We start from the raw sequence: 19,863 nt of genomic DNA, 5'->3' as shown, positions 1-19,863 counted from the left end.
AATCTATCATATTTCTCTATATATTTATCTAGCTATCATCTATCTCTGTATCTCTATCCATCTATCCTTCTTTATCTATTCATCTGTATCTGTCTATCTATCATCTATCTAATCTATTATTTTTCTCTATATCATCTATCTAATTTATCATATTTCTCTATATATCTATCCAGCTCTCATCTCTATAACTCTATTTTTATCTATCTCTATATCTCTGTCCATCTATCCATCTTTATATATCTATATCTATCTATCTATCTATCTATCTATCTATCTATCTATCTATCTATCTATCTATCTACCTATCTATCTATCTATCTATCTATCTATCTATCTATCTATCTTTCATCTATCTATCATCTATCTAATCATATTTCTCTATATATCTATCCAGCTATCATCTCCCTATCTCTATATCTCTAAAAATCTATCAAGCTTCATCTATCTATCTATCTATCTATCTATCTATCTATCTATTTATCTATCTATCTATCTGTCTGTCTAAGCTAGCTAGTTATCCTATCTCATCACTTATGTCACTTTTTAATGAGTTTTTAAAGCCAAGCATTATTTTAATCTCAACCTTTATTACTACATTTTCGTAATTAAATCATGACATGTGAATGGTGATATGTGTATTTCAAGTCTGTTTATTTACTGTTTTCAATTGTATCTGAGAGAAATCCCCCATTGTATTCAAGGCAGCTTATCTGATCATGTCAAAGGTCAGATTAGCTTGGGAGAGAAAAGTAATTTGTACCTGGAATTAGAGTTATTATCTTCAAACAATGAAGAAATGATTTCTTCACCCTCTGTCTTCTGCTTGGAAAATGCCTCTGTTCTGAGATGAAGTAGAGAACAAAGCAGAGACCTCGTTTTTTTTTTCAGATTTGTTTTTGCTTCACTCCTTCTCAAGCCAAAGTTCTAATTATATTTGATAGCTTTTGTTTGAAATCTCCAGAAGTTAAGCTGTTTCTTTGCCCTGTAAATACAGTAAATACAGTTTGTACAGTCCACAGTAGATATATACGATATGGGATAGAATAGAATAGAATAGAATAGAATAGAATAGAATAGAATAGAATAGAGTAGAGTAGAGTAGAGTAGAGTAGAGTAGAGTAGAGTAGAGTAGAATAGAATAGAATAGAATAGAATAGAATAGAATAGAATAGAATAGAATAGAATAGAATAGAATTCTTTATTGGCCAAGTGTGATTGGACACACAAGGAATTTGTCTTTGGTGCTTATGCTCTCAGTGTACATAAAGAAAAAATAAAATACATTCATCAAGAATCATAAGATACAACACTTAGTCATAATCATAGGATACTAAATAAGCAATCAAATCATACCAAAAAACTAAATAAAACAATATAAACCATAAAGATACAAGCAACAAGGTTATAGTCATAAGTGAGAGGAGATAGGTAATGGGAAGGATGAGAAGAATAGTAGTAATACAGTCTTAGTAAATAATTTGACAGTGTTATGAGAATTAGTTGTTTAGCAGAGTGATGGGCTTCAGGGAAAAACTTTCCTTGTTCTGGTGTGCAGTGACCTATAGCGTTGTTTTGAGGGAAGGAGTTGAAACAGTTTATGTCTGGGGTGTGAGGGGTCTGTAAATATTTTCACAGCCCTTTTTTTTGACTCGTGCAGTATACAGGTCCTTGATGGAAGGCAGGTTGGTAGTAATTGTTTTTGCTACCATCCTAATTACTTTCTGAAGTCTGTGCCTGTCTTGTTGGGTTGCAGAGCCAAACCAGACAGTTATAGAGGTGCAGATGACAAACTCAATAATTCCTCTGTAGAACTGGATCAGCAGCTCCTTGGGCAGTTTGAGCTTCATGAGTTGGTGCAGAAAGAACATTCTTTGTTGTGCTTTTTTGATGATGTTTTTTATGTTAGATGTCCATATTAAGTCTTGAGATATGATAGAACCTAGAAACATATATATAGTAGATATATACAGTATGTAGTAGATACATACTATATAGCCTATATATAACCTATACACACATACGCACATGCACACAGACACACACAGAGAGATATTTGATCACAGTTTGCACTTAAGCTAAAGCAGTTCAGTGAACAAGCATCTTGTGAAATGATTCAACTTGCTGCAATAATGCATAGCAAGAAGCACTGGCATCATATCTGTTTTAATGGAGAATTTGTATAAAAACTGATTAGGGGTGACATGATAGCAGTGTTCCCGTATTTGAGAGGCTGCCATAAAGAAGAGGGGGTCAAGTTATTCTCCAAAGCACCAGGGGGCAGGACAAGAAATAATGGTTGGAAACTAATCAAAGAGAGAAGCAACCTGGAATTAAGGAGAAACTTCCAAACAGTGAGGATAATTAACCAGTGGAACAGCTTGCCTCCAGAAATGGTGGGCTCTCCATCACTGGATGGTTTAAAGAAGAGTCTAGACAGTCGCTTATCTAAAATGATATAAGTTCTTCTGCTTGAGCAGTGGGCTGGACTAGAAGACCTCCAAGGTCCCTTCCAGCTCATTCTATTCTAAAACATGATTTGGCAAGGGCAAATTACACCCAAATAGATTTGGAAGTTAGCCAAAATGCTTCAGGAATGCAATCTTTGTGAATTCCAGATCAGACCGACTAGCTTACAGATCCTAGACATATAGGAGCAACAACAGTGTGGCTTGTACGTTCCAGGTTTACACACTGTGTTTCAACAAAATGGAGAACAGCTATTGCTAAAGGGAGAATTAATAGCTCAAGAAACCATTTAAAGTCAAGACAGACACACATGTTCTTCTGTAGCATATAGACTATTGAGTTCAAGAATCATAGAAAAAAGCATCTTTAAGAAGAACAGGAACTGGTGCTTTAGTTCTGCAAAGACTGTTCTTCTTACAGACTAGGTCTGTGATGGTGAACCTATGGCACACATATGGTGGCATGCAGAGGTATTTGTGCCGGCACGCGCGCTGCAGGCAAACTTACCTCACTGGGCATGTGCATGCCTCACAGCTGATTTTGGTCGGTTTGAGGCCTTTTTTTGGCCTCCCAAATGCTTGAGGAAGGCTTCTGCAGGCTTTGCAGGCTTTGCAGGCCGAAAACTAGCCCCGTTTCATCACTTCCTGTTTTTCCAAAAATACCAGAAGTGACAAAACAGGGCTAGTTTTTGGCTTGCAAAGCCTCCAGAAACCTTCCTCAGGGAGGCTGAAAAAGGCCTCAAACTGGCCGAAAATCAGCTGTGAGGCGCAGTGCAGGTAAGAGGGCAGTGGGGGTGCGGGGGTGGGTGGGTGGGGATTAGTTTAGTTTAGTTTACTTTATTGTCATTGCACCTCGTACAACAAAATCAAACACCATCTTCAGTGCACATTATGACCATAATCATGAAAATAAACACAAACACACATCCTTCACCCTTCACACAATGAATTCGCATGCATAGGGGATGTGGGAGGGTGTGCACTGCCTTCTGGGTGCTGGCACACGAGTGCGAGCATGCAAGCGCACGCACAATTTCTGGCACAGGAGCCCAAAAAAGTTAGCCACCACTGGACTAGGTCTAAAACATAGAGATCTCCTTGCATTAAAATGTCCTTGTAGTAGAACATTGGGATAAGACGGTTTTATCTACTCCAAGAGAAGGAATATGAATAGTCCTCAAGTTACCATCACAATTGGGACAAGAATTTTTATTGCTAAGCAAGGCAATTTTTAAGTGAGTCTTACCCAGTTTTACAACCTTTTTTGCCATGGTTGCTAAGTGAATTACTGCAGTTGCCAAGTGAATGATCTGATCATTAAGTGAATGCAACTTCCTCATTGATTTTACTTGTTAGAAGATAGCTGGGGAGGTTTACAAATGGCAGTCACATGACCCTGGAGTGCTGCAACCATCGTAAATACATGCCAATGGCCAAGTGCTCTCTATCAACATGAGAACTACTGCAACACTGTGCCTCCCATTTTTGATTGTCTATGAAGATTCTCAATCATTTATCAGGGAGTTGAAGTCCACAAGTCTTAAACTTGCCAAGTTTGAAGACCCTTGACCTAGGTCATGGTTGTCCCAAAGGTGTTTTTCCAAAAGGCAACTAGACTTTTTTGTTTTTTGTTTTCCCTTGAAACCCTTTTGCTTCTCATCCAAAAAGCTCCCTCATTTTTGTTCTTCAGAACTGAAGAAGCTTCTTAGATAAGAAACAAAATGTTTTCAAGGGGGGAAAAAAAAACCAGAACTGAGGAAGTTTCTCAAATGAGAAGCGAAATGTTTTCAAGGAAAAAAACCAAGAAAGTCCTATTGCTTTTTGGACTCCCATTCCTAATCTACAAAATCAGTCCAGAAAGATATCATGATCCCTGGTATCAAAACCAATGAGAAATCAAGTACATTATTTCTATACTATGCCCTGACACCAACTAGAAATGTTCTTGACTCTGTTCTTATTTTAGTGTAGATTTCTTCACATGTTGCCCTCAGGGTATATTGAAGCAATTCCCATAATCTTTCAGAGAGCTGTTCTATTGCAAAGGCATAAAAAAAGAAAAAGGAATGGAAAAGTTACACAATTCATGGGATTTGCAGCTTGAAGACAAAGAATTCTAGGATTAAACTGTTAGATGCAATAATAACAAACAAACAACAATAATAATAATACTACACCAGAAAAGGAATGCCTGCCCAGGTAGGCTGGGCCATTAAATACCAAAGTGGAAAGAAAGAGAAAAAGAAAAAAAGAAAATTGCAGCAAATACAGTTAAGTGTTTCCATTTGTTTCTACATTAGGAAATGCTGGAGAAATATGCAAATGAAACCACTTTTTTTTTTTTCCAGGTGATGCTTTAGAAGAAGTGTGTCAAATAGAGGTGACAAAGGATGACATTTTTAAAAAATAATGAGTCATGGAAAATTAGTGGCATTCAGGAGAATTATTAAGCAGTGCAGAAATGAAATGGCCAACTATTACCTAAAATTTGCAGCTTTACAAAAAAAACCCAGCCTCTGTATTTAAGAACCGGAAGTAACGCCAATTTATAAAAGGGTCCAGGTAGGATGCAAAGAATTATAGCACTGCCATCCTAAAGGCTCCCTCTGATAAATTGGGTTGAAAAGATTATGAAGAGTAGAAGTGATAAGTGTTTCCATTTTTTTAAAGCTTTGTTGAAGAAGAGAAAAACCCATGTCTTTTGGAAAAGATAGTTTTGCTTCACTAAATTTTTGCCTTTCCTTGGAACCTGGACAGCTTTACACAATGGAATCAAGAAGTCTCTTTTAGTTACCAAACAAAATGAAAAGGGAACTTTTAAAACAGCCAACACTCTGGTGCAATCATAGAAACGGGTTTGATTGGTTTTTAGATTAGAGCTTTTCAATCTTAGCAGCTTTAAGAATTATTGAAGTCCACATATCTTAATTTTGGTGAGGTTGTGAGAACCAGAGGAAATGGTCAAGCAGAATTTTCTGGTATTTGCATGTCAGGGAACATATGTGTCTGTCATTCCAGGAAGGTTACATAAGTGTTTCCTTGATATTTCTGCAAATGTGACATTCTGACTAGCGGGCACTCAAACAGCAAACCACAGAACAGGAAGTTAAAGCAACCAATCAGCAGACCAGCCGGGCTGTGTAGCTCTGGGATTTGGGAGATGTGCCCATCTGCAGCCATCTGCAACCACTGGTGGGATTCAAAATGTTTTACTGTTCTGTGGGCGCGGCTTGGTGGACGTGGCAGGGGAAGGATACTGTAAAATCTCCATTCCCACCCCACCCCACTAACCTGCTTTCCAACTCCGCTCTCCTATGCTGGGCAACAAAAGAAGACCCAGCCGATCAGCTGCGACTCGGAAGGCAGAGAATAGATGGGGGTGGGGTCAGTCAGAGGTGGCTGTCAGCTTTGGAAGCCATATTGAAATTTGATGCTCCCACGCTGCCACAATTGACCCTTAGAAAGTGGGAGGGAGGAATTCATTTGAGCATATCTAGTTAGACAAAATAAAATTCTTCTGCTGGTTCAAGGTCACTGAGTGTGGCGCATAATGAAAGGGGAATCTTATTTTAGGACGGATGGTGATTGGACCATGTGATGGCTAAGGGGGGATGGATTTGTAGTTTTGATTTTTGAAAGGAAGCCTGAAACTTTCAGATTTGGGATTCCACAGATGTGCCAGTTACTAGCCAAATAAAGGAACCTTTGAGAGATGTCTGTCTCGGAGTTATTGGTTGGAATGGAGGGTTGCTGGAACACTGCAAGTGGTATTTGCCGGTTCTCCGAACTACTCAAAATTTCTGCTACCAGTTCTCCAGAACTGGTCAGAACCTGCTGAATGCCACCTCTGTCTGCACTTACCCATCAACCCCTTCGCCACGCAGGTCTGCTCAAGCTTTAAGGAACTCTGCCTATGTCTGAGTAGACCAGGGGTGGGATTCTACCAGTTTGCATCTATTTGCTAGAACCGGTTGTTAACATACTAAGCAGTTCGGAGAACCAGTTGTTAGAAGAAATTACTGGCCTAATCCTGTAAGGAAGGCAGGAAGGAAACATTCTGCAGTTGCTTACAGAAACTGCCTCTCCATTAACCCTTATTACATTCTTGGCATGACTAGACTTCCTGTCTCAGGAACTTCTCTGGAGTTTTTTCCCCTCCTTTGCTGGTACTTTGCTTGTGTGGAGTGACCATTCAAAGTTACAATGGCACTGAAAAAAGTGACTTATGACCATTTTTCACACTTACGACTGTTGCAGCATCCCCACAGTCATAAGAGGCCAGGCAAGGAGATGCGTGCCACGATGTGAGTGATATTGAGTTGGCCACGCCCAACCAATATCATGACCACCAAGCCATGCCCACCAACTTAGCCACGCCCACAAAACCAGTTGTTAAAAAATTTGAATCCCACCCCTGGAGTAGACCCCCTTGAGTTGTCTGTCCAAAATCTGAGAAGCTTAAAAAAAAACAGAAAACTAAAATAAGATATTAAGATGATGTTCCTCATTATGGAAAGCTGGATTGATCGGTCATGGTCCCATGGTCACTCAGTTGCCTTCTGGCCCTTCCAACTATCATTGCAGATATCTACAGCTGGTCCTCCACTTACAACAGTTTGTTTAGTGTCCATTTGAAGACAACAGCACTGAAAAAAATGACATGGCCATTTTTCACACTTGCAATCCTCGCAGCATCCCCAGGGTTTTGTGATCAAAATTCAGGCGCTTGGCAACTGATTCATACTTATGATGGTTGCGGTGCCTCGAGCTCACACAGTCACCTTTTACGACCTTCTGAGAAGCGAGGTCAATGGGGAAGCCTGATTCACTTAACAACCACATGGCTAACAACTGCTGCGATTCACTGTGGTGAAAAAGCTCGTAAGATGGGCAAAACTCACTTCACAACTGTTTCACTTTGCAACATAAATGTTGAGCTCAATTGTGGTTGTAAGTTGAGGTCTGCCTGTAATGGGCGTTTTCTGCCATTTGAGGCTGGGGATCAGAATAAGCTATAATGGAAGACCGAAGATAAGTGTGACAGGATAGGATAGGATAGGATAGGATAGGATAGAATAGAATAGAATAGAATAGAATAGAATAGAATAGAATAGAATAGAATAGAATAGAATAGAATGGAGCAAGCGGCCAGTTTTAAGTTTCTGGGTGTTACCCTAAAAGACGACCTGACCTGGGGTGTCCACATTGCAGCCCTGGTCAAAAGGGCCCAGCAGAGATTATACTACCTGAGACTTCTCAGAAAACAACAACTGAATGAAAAACTGCTGGTGACCTTCAACCACTGCACCATAGAGACTATTTTAACTTACTGCACCTCTGTATGGTTTGCCAATTGCACAGTGGCAGATAGGACAGCACTCCAGAGGGTTAACGTCATTGCCCAGAGGATCATTGGTTGCCCTCTCCCCTCTTCGGAAGAGCTTTATAGCTCCCTCTGCCATAAGAAAGTTCAAAACATTCTCAAAGATCCATCTCATCCTGGGCACCCTTTTTTTGAACCATTACCATCTGGCAGACGGTACAGAATAATAATAATAAAAACAAGGACAAATAGGCTGAAAACAGCTTCTATCCCAGGGCAGTAGCTCTTTTGAATTCTGCTATATAGTGCAGTGTTGGTGTGGTGTCGGGGGTTTCCTGTTCAATATGTGAAGGGTGAAGGATGTGTGTTTGTGTTTATTTTCATGGTCATGATGTGCACTGAAGATGGTATTTGATTTCATTTTACGAGGTGCAGTGACAATAAGGTCAACTAAATAGAATAGAATGGAATAGAAAATAGAATAGAAAATAGAACAGAAAATAGAATAGAATAGAATAAGATAGAATAGAATAGAAAATAGAATAGAATAGAAAATAGAATAGAATAGAATATAGAATAGCATATAGAATAGAATAGAAAATAGAATAGAATACAATATAGAATAGAAAATAGAATAGAAAATAGAATACCTGTAGAATAGAATAGAATAGAATAGAATAGAATAGAATAGAATAGAATAGAACAGAATAGAATTCTTTATTGGCCAAGTGTGATTGGATACATAAGGAATTTGTCTTTGGTGCAAATGCTTTCAGTGTACATAAAAGAAAAGATACATTTGTCAAGAATCATCAGGTATAACACTTAATAATAGTTCTAGGGTACAATAATATCCCAAAACTCAATACAAGCATAAGAATTCTTGTGTCTCTCACATTTTTTAATGAAACCCTATAGCTGTTTACATCATTTCCTCCATACCCCAGATATGTCAGCTGTGGCCTTGGGCTCTAAGAACTGTCCTTACTTGAATACAGGTGCTACATAAAAGTGCTATATAAATTACTATTGAATAAATGTAGAATGTGAATAAATTAATAATTACCTTGCTTCCTGCAGCTGTCAGCCAGATGCTTCCATGAAGAAGGCTATTATATCCTTACCAGAGGGGACATTTCACTCATACTTGGTTTTATTTAGGGTTTCATCTTTGTGTTTGCAACTGGTTGGTTGATTGATTGGTTTGTGATATTGTTCTAATGCAACTCTTTTATGGAATTTTCTTTCTGTTGAAAAATATGTTGCCCAGAGACTTTAGATTTAGGGCAAGGATAAGCAGGCTTCTGCAAATAATTTAACAGATTAACACAGTTGGCAGGGACTATGTAGGTCATCTAGTCCAACCCCCGCCCAAGCAGACCCTACACCATCTTGACAGATGACAGTCCAGTCTCTTCTTGAAAGCTTCCAGTGATGAAGCTCCTACAACTTCTGAAGGCAACCTCTGTTTCATTGGTTGATTGTTCTCACTATCAGAAAATTTCTCCTTATTTCTAGGTTGGATCTCTCCTTGTTCAGTTTCCATCCATTATTCCTTGTCTGACCTTCAGGTGCTTTGGAAAACAGCTTGACCCCCCTCCTCTCTATGGCATCCCCTGAAATCCTGGAGTATTGCTATCATGTTTCCCCTGGTCCTTCTCTTCACTAGACTAGCCATGCCCAGTTCATCGTATGTTTTAGCCTCCAGTCCCCTAATCAAAAGTTAATACCTCCCTAGGTTAGCTCATCACTGTTAATGCACCTTCGTTAATGCACTGGATTTTTTGGCTGCCACCCCACACTCTTATCTTATATTTAATTGGTTGTCCACTAAGACTCCAAGATCCCTCTCACAGTTATTGCTATTGAGCCTGGTTTCACCCAGTCTATATGTGTACTTTCGGTTTTTATTGCCTAAGTGTAAGACTTTACTTTTCTCTACATTGAATTTCATTTTGTTAGATAGGGTCCAGTAATCAAGTCTGTCAAACTCCATCGGGATCTTGAGCCTATCAATCTAGGGTGTTAGCTATTCCTGCCAGTTTAGTATCATCTGCAAATTTGGTATATTAAATAGATAAATATTTTTTGCTGCTGAGGCTCAAGATTCTTTGTCCGAAAGTAGATCTTACAATGCTTCAAACTAGATAGAAACTAAAAAGGATTGTCCATTTGTTCATAGCATTATTTATTTGCGACAGATTGATGAGCTTTGTAATTGTAATAATGTGTTTGACGTCAATTAGCATCCGTGTGAATAACAACAGAAATTACAACCTGGAAGTAGCTTCGGATACAGTATACAAATAGAAGAATAAGAAACCATGGAAACTTAGAAAGAAGCAGATGGCATTTCCAAGGCAATATTATCTTCTTGATATTTGTATTGATAACTGAGTGAGGGGGGGGGGGAGTTGCAGCAATTTTTTCCATCTTCTTGACTGACTTTATAGTTTCTCGATTAAGCTTCAATAGAAACAAGTTTCTGTCTACACCTTTTCCAGTAACCAGGAGAATGGTGAATTCCCTGATCCAAATGATCCCAATCAGAGAAGAAACACCTGTTGGGAGGGATCCCAGGTGCTCTCTGAGCTTGTTTTCTTGCAGACGTTTCATTACCCTAACTAGGTAACATCATCAGTGCTAGTCTTGCAAGAAAACAAGAAAGCTCAGAGAGCACCAAGGACCCTCATTTCAATCCTGAGCTACAAAATATTCTCCTTTGTAAGAAACCCCTGGTCTTTGATTTTGACCAGTTCAAATGTTCTCCCTCAAAATAATCATCAAACCCTGAGTGTTAGCATTCCAGCAAACCTCCATTCCAATCAGTAACTTCAAGACAAGCGTCATCTCAAAAGTACCTTTATTAGAATAGCACCTGGCACATCTGCAAAATCTCGAAACTAAAAGTTTCCCACAATGTCCCAAACGACAATCCATCCCCTTTTCTCCCATCATCACATCCCAGGGACCAATCATGATCTGTCTCAGTGTAAGATCCATTTTCTCTGCTGCGCCACACTTCATAACCTTGAACTAAGAAAAGAATTTTATTTTGTCTACTACCCGATTGAAATCATTCCCCTCCCGGTTTCTCAAGTTATATGGCAGCATTGAATAAGGTTTCCAAAGCTGACACTGAAACTCTGCTCTCTGCAACCGTCTCCTGCCCACAAAAGTATGGTTAGATGAGGATATTAACATAATGATGATATTAATCATTGTACAATAATAAAGATAAGCTAGAGTTTGAAATAAATCTATCAAAGTACAGTCACTTTTCCCCATCATGTTGTTGAAATTTGCACACAGTGCCAATGTCTGCATCTTCATCTTGATATCTATGGAGATTCTTAGTCATCCAGGTCATGGTTGTCCCAAAGGTGGTTTTTAAAGAGGCAACTGGCTCTCTGGTTTTTCTTTGAAGATGTTTCTCTTTACATCCATGAAGCTTCTTCAGTTCTGACTGGATGGTGGGGAATGGAAGGATTTATACTCCTTGCAGACAGCTAGTCATTTGCATCCTTTTAGAGGGTCCTTGAGGCCACTTGGAGGTTTATCTGTGTTCTCAGCTCATACTTGTCAACAAAATGATACAAAGCCCATTAAACCAGCTATGGGGTCACTAAACATTGACACCGATTTGATGGCACATCATTAAGCCTCATATCTTCTCTCGTTTGTGCTTACCAAAATTAACAGGGTAAATTTCAATATAAGAAAGAAAGAAAGCTTTTAAAAAGTATATAAAAGTTTGCAAAGGTTTAGAGTGTTAAAACAATTGGGTGTGGTTGTTTTTCAAATACTCATTCAGATGTTGAATTCCATAAAATGGTGACCTCTCTGTTTCTTTATTTTCTTTTAACAGCTTAAAGCACATGCCGTAGATATGAATGGAAACAAAGTGGAGAATCCAATTGATCTCTACATTTATGTGATCGACATGAATGACAACAGGCCAGAATTCATAAACCAAGTCTATAACGGATCTGTTGATGAAGGATCTAAACCAGGTATGCCTTAATGTCTCATAAAACTATTTTTAGATAATAGACTTAGCTTGGTCTCTTGATTCGTTATTTAAGAAATCTGGATTGTCTTAGTTTAAAATATTAGGGAAACAAGATGAAGTTTGAAATTCCATAGCAGAGGGAAAATACACTTTTAGCCTATATCACTGTTGCTCCTGTTAGATCAGAGAATGGAGAAGACCTTATACATTCAATTTTGCAGCTACTAAGATTGTTGGACGAGCAGGCACAAAAACAGCCAGGAAAGTGATTGCAGCCTGGGAAAGAGGTTCCTTGTTAGTCAATGGGAGTACTTAGAAGGTGAGGGCTGGGCAGCACAAGCAAATGACAGCCAATGACTTCAATGAAGCCAGCCATCAACACACCCCAACCAACTTCTAAAAAGCCACATACAATAGGCACCATATCAATACCACACAGAAAAAGCACACTTTCGGCTAGAGGGAAGCTCCCTGAAGATGGGCTCCAGCATGAGTCCAAAAGCTTGGAAGACAAAACCTCTGGTCCGAGTGACTGATCCAGGTTGGATCCTGCCATGGAAAAGAGGAATCAAATATTTTTACTTGATGTCCATAGAAGGCAATATGGAAGGATGAGGGTTGATTTCTTCAGTATTGTGCAGTCTTGTCCTATCTGAGTGGCTAGGAGCATCCAGTTTAGGCCATCAGGGATGCAAGCCTGTGTCAGGTTCAAACCCAAAGACAACACAGCAAAATCAAGTCCAGTTTTTTACTTGCAGTGATGAGGTCACCTAGTTTGGGTAATGAAACATCTGCAAGAAAACAGCCAGAGAGTGTGAAGAACTCCTCAGTTTTTTTTCATTTGTTAATTAAAAATTAGACATCCTAATAGACAGAATCTTTCCAGACTAAAGCTATAACTTTCTAATCTAATTGATACACCCTGGGAGATTTTACCCTGAACCTCTTCCTCCATTTCCCATCCAGTTAAAGGACTAGGCAGTCCCTTACTTTTGACTTCTCTCTAGATTGTATGGACTCTTCCTGGGAAACTGTGATCCATATGTTTGTTTGTTTATTCATTGCATTTATACACTGCCCCTCTCACCGATAAGGTGACTCTTAGAAGCTTACAAAGAGTAAAAATATAGAAAATTAAAAATTTAAATGCTATATGGGGGGTGAGATGTTCTTCTTACTGCCACCAGCCCACCTCCAGTGGACAGCGCCCCCCTCAGGGCTGCAAGTCAAGCAGGAAAACTATACTTTGATACTGTTGGAAGAAATGTCCATCTGGGTTCAGTTCCAAGTGGGAAGAAAGACACTGGAAACAGGGAGGCTGATTGGAAAGTTGGTTTAATGGTGGTCAGGACCATATGGTTTGAAGTCCTGGGTAGCTGACCACATGGAGTGGAGATTGAGATGTATTTATAGTACCCACTCTTGGGCTTTGAACTTGCTTCCTGTTCCTGTATTCTAATTGGTTGTTAGACTCCCATGGGGCCATGCAGGGGTAATTTTGTAGGTTGTCTTGAGTCCCAGGCTTGGTTGAATCTTGCTGGGTGATGTAATCTTCCCAGATGCCATGTGGTGAGGTAGGTAGAGGGCTAATCCTATTATGTCCTGAGGGTGAAGGTCTTTTGTCTTGTAGATAGGATGGCCCAGTCTTTCTGGGGCTATTGATAAAGGTGAGGGCTGCTTTCCAAGAGCATGTTTCTCCTTTTCTCATCCAGACAGGTATAATATTCAGCCTTTTTAGTATTTCCTAGAATATTTCATTCTTCCAGGAGAAGGGTGGGTGCTAACTTTTTACAATACCCTTCAAGAAGGCCAGAAGAATCAGAGAAGTTCTCACTTCCAGTTCTAGAATGTTCCACAGGGCCATGGTCACAGTGGAAAAAGCTTTTCTCCATATACCCCATCCACTGGAATTTCTTGGCCATTGGTATCTGCAGCAGGTCCCTTTCCCTGGAGTGAATGGAGTGGGTTAGTCCTATTGGGGCTAAGTGGCTTCTCATATAGGAATGAATGAATGAATGAATGAATGAATGGAAGGAAGGAAGGAAGGAAGGAAGGAAGGAAGGAAGGAAGGAAGGAAGGAAGGAAGGAAGATATCCATGCCAGATAGGTCTTTGAAAGTAATAAGTGACACCTTGAATTGAACCCAGATGCAAACTGGTAATCAATGCAAGTAGTCCTTGACTTACAACCTTTCATTTTAGTGACCATTCAAAGTTACAACAGCACTGAAAAAAAGTAATTTATGACCATTTTTCACACTGACCACCATTGCAGCATCCCCGTGATCACATGATCAAAATCCAGATGCTTGGCAACTGGCTCATATTTATGACGGTAGCAGTGTCCTGGGGTCATGTGATCCCCTTTTGCGAACTTCTGACAGTCAATGGAGAAGCCAGATTCATTTACTAACTTAACAACTTCAGTGATCTCCTTAGCAACTAGGGCAAGAAAGGTCATAAAATGGAGCAAAAATTCACTTCACAACTGTCTCGCTTAGCAGCAGAAATTTTGGGGCCAACTGTGGTCATAAGTCGTGGACTACCTGTACTCTTGCAGGAATTAGCCCCTACTCCTTCTCCATCACACTTCTCAAGTTTGCAAAGTGCCAGAGAGAAAGTAAAATGTTAGAGAGGGAAGGAGGGGCCATTGAGGCTATTGTATCCAACCCCAGATGGAATCCAAATTGAAATATCCAGAATAGATGACTACCCAGCTTAGAATGAATGAGCTGGAAGGGACCTTGGAGGTCTTCTAGTCCAGCCACCTGCTCAAGCAGGAGAACCTATCCCATTTCAGACAAGTGACTGTCCAGTTTCTTCTTAAAAACCTCCAGTGATGGAGTGCCCACGATTTCTAAAGGCAAGCTGTTTCACTGGTTAATTGTCCTCACTATTAGAAAGTTTCTCTTTAATTCCAGGTTGCTTCTCTCCTTGATGAGTTTCCATCTATTGTTTCTTGATTAGTTTCCATCCATTGTTTCTTGATTAGTGTCCAACCATTGTTTCTTGATTAGTTTCCAACCATTGTCCTGTCCTGCAGTGTTTTGGAGAATAATTTGACCCTCTCTTCTTCGGGGCAGTTTGATCACCTCCAACCAAGGGGAAGGTACCACCTGGCTTTGTTATTGGTTCCTCTCTGTAAGCATCTCTTGCATTTAACATGATTTTTTTTTCGAGCATTCAATCATAATCTGCCTCTCTTCAATTTAAACCCACTAATCCATGTCCTGCATTTTAATCAACACATTGTGATACCCACTGATACACTAAAAGTATTAGACTACTTTGTTCTTTCAGTGATACACTGAGTAAGGAAAAGCTGCCCACCCGCGTGTGAAATGATGTACATCATGTTAGACAGCTGTGGTCAGCTGCAGCCAAGAATATACTTGTATATTCTTGGGGTCTTGTGTTCCTTCCTTGTTTTTTTTTCAGAAGCAAACCCAGCTGAGTTTAGGCTTTTTTCAAATAAGAATGCCAGATGAAGTTAAGTTTGTGGAATTGCTATTGCAAATGTTTCTCTGATATCCCAAAGATGCTTTGTCAAAAGGCAAGTGGGTTTTCTTTGTTTTTTCTCAAAGACGTTTTGCTTCTCTTCCAAGCAGCTTCTTCAGTTCTGATTGAATGGTGGAGGATAGAAAGATTCAGTCAGCCGTTCAGTCAGAACTGAAGAAGCTTCTTGTCTGAGAAGTGACACATTTTCAAAGAAAAACAAAGGAAGTCCACTAGCCTTTGACAAAGCGCTTTTGGGACAACCTTGACCTGGATGGCTGAGGATCTCTATAGACCCGTGATGGCAAACCTATGGCACGCATGCCAGAGGTGGCATGCAGAGCCCTCTCTGTGAGCACCCCAGCCATCGCCCCAGCTCAGCTCCTCCGCGCATGCGTGCGAGCACCTCCTGCCAACCAGCTGATCTTTAGGTCTCTGCTGTGCATGCACCGGGGGGTGGGGCACATTGCAGGGGTCATGCATGCAGGGGCAGGGCACATGCATGGGAGTTGCATATGCACGGAGCACAGGGGTGCACACGCATGCACATGGGAAGCGGGGTGCATACATGGGGGACACACACGTGTTGCATTTTGAGGATGCAGCGTGCGGGCTTTGGCACTTGGTGCCAAAAAGCTTAGCCATCACTTACTACAGATGCTTCTCTGATAGTTAAGTAGAAGTTATAAAAGAGACATTTGCCACAGCACAGTGGCATACACAGAGCACCCTCTCCTCAAAATATTAAAGCAGCTGCATCAGCAGTGGGATTCAAAATTTTTTACTACCGGTTCTGTGGGCGTGGCTTGGTGGGCGTGGCGTGGCGTGGCTTGGTGGGCGTGGCAGGGGAAGGATACTGCAAAATCCCCATTCCCTCCCTGCCCCACTAACCTGCTTTCCAGCTCTGTTCTCCTGTGCAGGGCAACACAAGAAGACCCAGCCAATCAGCTGGGACTCGGGAGGCAGAGAATAGATGGGGGCGGGGCCAGTCAGAGGTGGGATTTGCCAGTTCTCTGAACTGCTCAAAATTTCTGCTACCGGTTCTCCAGAACTGGTCAGAACCTGCTGAATTACCACCTCTGAGCTGCATTGTTTAGAAACTCATGCAGCTGCTTTGAACTGTCTCCTTCTGCTTTCACACACATGTACATCCAACGATGCTGTGCTTTGCTAGCATTCTCAGGAGAAGAGAAGATTGGTCCTAACTGAGAACAGCTTTTCTAGCAGCCAAACCTCTTTAATGCTTTGGAGTAAGGTACATTATGACCATTTTTCACACTTAACGACGGTTGCAACATTCCTGCGAAGATGTGATCAAAATTCAGATGCCTGGCAACTGGTTCATATTTATTATTGTAAATAAGCTTTCTTTCCAACATGATCATATCAGCTCATATATTACCTTTTATTTCTTTTTTAAACTTTTCACCCATCTCTTTCTGAATATCTCACTGATTCCATGCAAACCTGACTTTTGCAGCCTATGTCGGTTGCAGTGTCCTGGGGTCATATGATCCTCTTTTATGACTGTCTGACAAGCAAATTCAATGGGGAAGCCAGATTCACTTAAGAACCGTGTGGCTAACTTAACAACTGCAGTGATTTACTTAGCAACCGTGGCAAGTAAAATGGAGCAAAACTCACTTAACACCTGTCTTACTTAACAAGAGAAATGTTGGGCTCAGTTGTGGCCATAAGTTGAGGACTACGTGTCCTTTTGACAACATAATGATATCAAAGAAAATGGAGGAGGAGGAGGAGGAGGAGGAGGAGGAGATGACAAATATTTTCATAGTGAAATATGCCCAAACAGTCTTTCATAATACCATCTGGTTTAAGGCTCAGCATGTAAAATCATGCCAAATTATTATATATTGTGTATCCATTTTGATCCAATGCAGAATTTTAAGAACTGAGCAAACCTGAACTATATAACATTCAAACCTATCAATGTTGCATTTATTTAAGATTTCCCTGAAACCAACTCTGTTCACATTCATTTTCAAAATAATCATGATATGATAAACCGTGGTGTTCTTTATTATAAAATAAAATAATACCTCCGGGATAAAATATTGTACTTGTCCGTTCTAATAGAATGTGGAATTATCTACACGCTGAATTTTATGCAGAGCCAGAATCTGGCGCATTGCTTCCCCATCAATCTCATTGCGATCAGTCTGTTCTCCAGGCGAGGCCTACTTCATTTCTGAAATTTTCAGAGGAATCAAATGGCACAACCCCCACTATATGTAACGTTCTAATCTTATTCTATTCCTTTGTTTTCATCACATTTCATTCCCAAGGGGAAAAAAATCTATTGAGAAAAGAAAAGGCAGTATCGCCCTATCGTGCCTTTTGACTGCTGATGTTAGGAACTTTCCGGTGGAATCTCATCAAGCCCTGAGAATCCACAGGGAGTCAAAAAAGTCAATATGGCAGCTATAACCAAGTGATCGAAGCTACTCTGCTTTTTTTTTACACAGACTCCATAATACACAAAGAAAGATGGAACTTGGACTACAGGTAGTCCTCAATTTACGACCACAATTGCGCTCAACATTTGTGTTGGTATCCAAGACATTTGTTAAGTGAATTTTGCCCCATTTAATGACCTTTCTTGCCTCTGTTGTTCACTGCAGTTGATAAGTGAGTAACCCAGTTGTTAAGAGAATCTGGCATATTGACGTTGCTTATCAGAAGGCCACAAAAGGGGCTCACAATAGCCTTGGCACACAGCAACTGTCATAAATGTGAACCAATCGCCAAGCATTTGAATTTTGATCACATGCTGGAAAGGTCATAACTCTGAAAAACAGTCATAAGTTGCTTTTTTCAGTACTGTTGTAACTTTGAACAGCCACTAAATGAACGGTTATAGGTTGAGGAATACATTCACTACCATTTTGACATTTTTTGACAACCCCTCTATCCTCAAGATAGGGGATGTGGTAACTCAGTGGCTAAGATGCTGATCTTGTCGATCAGAAAGGTCGGCAGTTCAGCGGTTTGAATCAGTGGTGGAATTCAGAAATTTTTACTACCGGTTCTGTGGGCGTGGCTTATTTGGTGGGTGTGGCTTGGTGGTCATGTGACTGGGTGGGCATGGCTTGGTGGTCATGTGACTGGGTGGGCGTGGCCAACCTGACATCACTCATGTCAAGGGGCGTTTCACCCAGTCCTTCCCCTCCCAGCCACTCCTTGTTACCCCCAGCCTCAATGTATCTATAGTTCTGTAAAAAATTTCACCTTTTTTCGACTTTATTATCTGCATCCACATACTATAGATGTACTTTTATGGACCACTGAAAGGAGGAAATGGCTCACATGCTTTGTCCAAGAGTGTGATAGGCAGGTCACAAAACAGGGTTTTGAGGGGTTGCCACAAAGGAGTGGGGGGCAATGGATTTTCCAAAGCAGCAGAAAACAAGAAGCCATGGATCTAAACTGAACAAAAAAGCAGCAACCTAAAACTAAGGAGAAATTTCATAGCAGTGAGAACAATTAACCGGTGGAACTGCTTGTCTCCAGAAGTTCTGGATGCTCCAACACTGGAGGCTTTCAAGAAGAGACTGGACAGCCATTTCTCTGAAATGGTATAGGGCAGGCAACCTTGGCAACTTTAAGACTTGTAGACTTCAACTCCCAAAATTCTGGGAGGAATTCTGGGAGTTGAAGTCCAGAAGTCTTAAAGATGCTAAGGTTGGAGACCCCTGGTATAGGGTACCTTCAAAGATTATTCTGACACCTTTGCCTGGCCCTCCACTCAGGCTTGGCATCCTCAGTTTTCCTGCCTGAGCAGAGGGTTGAACTAGAAGACCCTTCTCTCTTCCTCTCTCATTCCCTCTTTTTCTCTCTTTCCCTCTCTCTCAAAGCCACGGCTGACCAAGCGCTCTTCCCTATCTTCCCCTCTCTCTCCCCCACTCTCTTTCTCTCTCTCTCTGTGTGTGTGTCTCTCCCTCAAAGCTGAGCTTGGCTATTTTCATTTCTTCTTTTTGGAATCAAGACTGGCTGAACAAGGATCGCCAGCTGTGCTGGAAGCATCCCTTCGGGTGACCCCCTCCTCCTCCTCCTCCTCCTCCTCCTCCTCGGTGCGCACACCATCCTCCCGCCCTGCCATGGCTGCCAGTTGCAAGAGGAGGGGAGGGGGAGATGGGTCGCCCGAAGAGATGCTTCCAGCATGGCTGGCGACCCTTGTTCAGCCAGTCTGGATTCCAAAAAGAAGAAATGAAAATAGGAAAGAACACCAAAGAAAGCCCAGCCATGGCTTTGAGGGAGACACACAGAGAGAAAGATTGTCACCCTTATCTTGTCAGGCCAAGCAAGGGAGGGGAGTGTGAGGGGCAGGAGGACCAGCTGCTTCAGGCAAGGTGGAGAGGCGTTGACCAAGCACGGGAGAGTAGAAGCCTGGGAACGGTGGCTCCCTGCTAAGCCGGCCCGAGGGGCTGCTGCAGGCATATCGGGACAAAGACAGCGAGAAGCCCAGGGACATCCGCCTACACACCTGCTGGCTGGCCAGGCCGGGCTGGGCTGGAAGAGGCGCGTCAGCCGGGAGAAGGCAGAAAATGT

The 19,863-nt window shown here is 41.2% G+C and overlaps 1 protein-coding gene across 3 annotated transcripts in view; it reads left to right on the top strand.

Moving 5' to 3' along the window:
• The window catches only part of CDH4 (cadherin 4), a 1,066,699-nt gene that overhangs the window by 878,885 nt on the left and 167,951 nt on the right, over window positions 1–19,863 (top strand). For all 3 annotated transcript variants that reach the window (XM_087959221.1, XM_087959220.1, XM_087959222.1), the window contains one exon: window positions 11,657–11,801. In XM_087959221.1, coding sequence (XP_087815347.1) covers window positions 11,657–11,801 — 145 coding nt within the window. The remainder of the gene's footprint in view (window positions 1–11,656; window positions 11,802–19,863) is intronic.

This window comes from Notechis scutatus, chromosome 3 (genome assembly GCF_049901735.1).
Source record: "Notechis scutatus isolate UNSWTSFEM ecotype Mainland chromosome 3, rNotScu1.2, whole genome shotgun sequence".
Taxonomy (NCBI): domain Eukaryota; kingdom Metazoa; phylum Chordata; class Lepidosauria; order Squamata; family Elapidae; genus Notechis; species Notechis scutatus.
The sequence above is the reverse complement of the archived record's forward strand: the minus strand, read 5'-3'. Positions and strand labels throughout refer to the sequence as shown.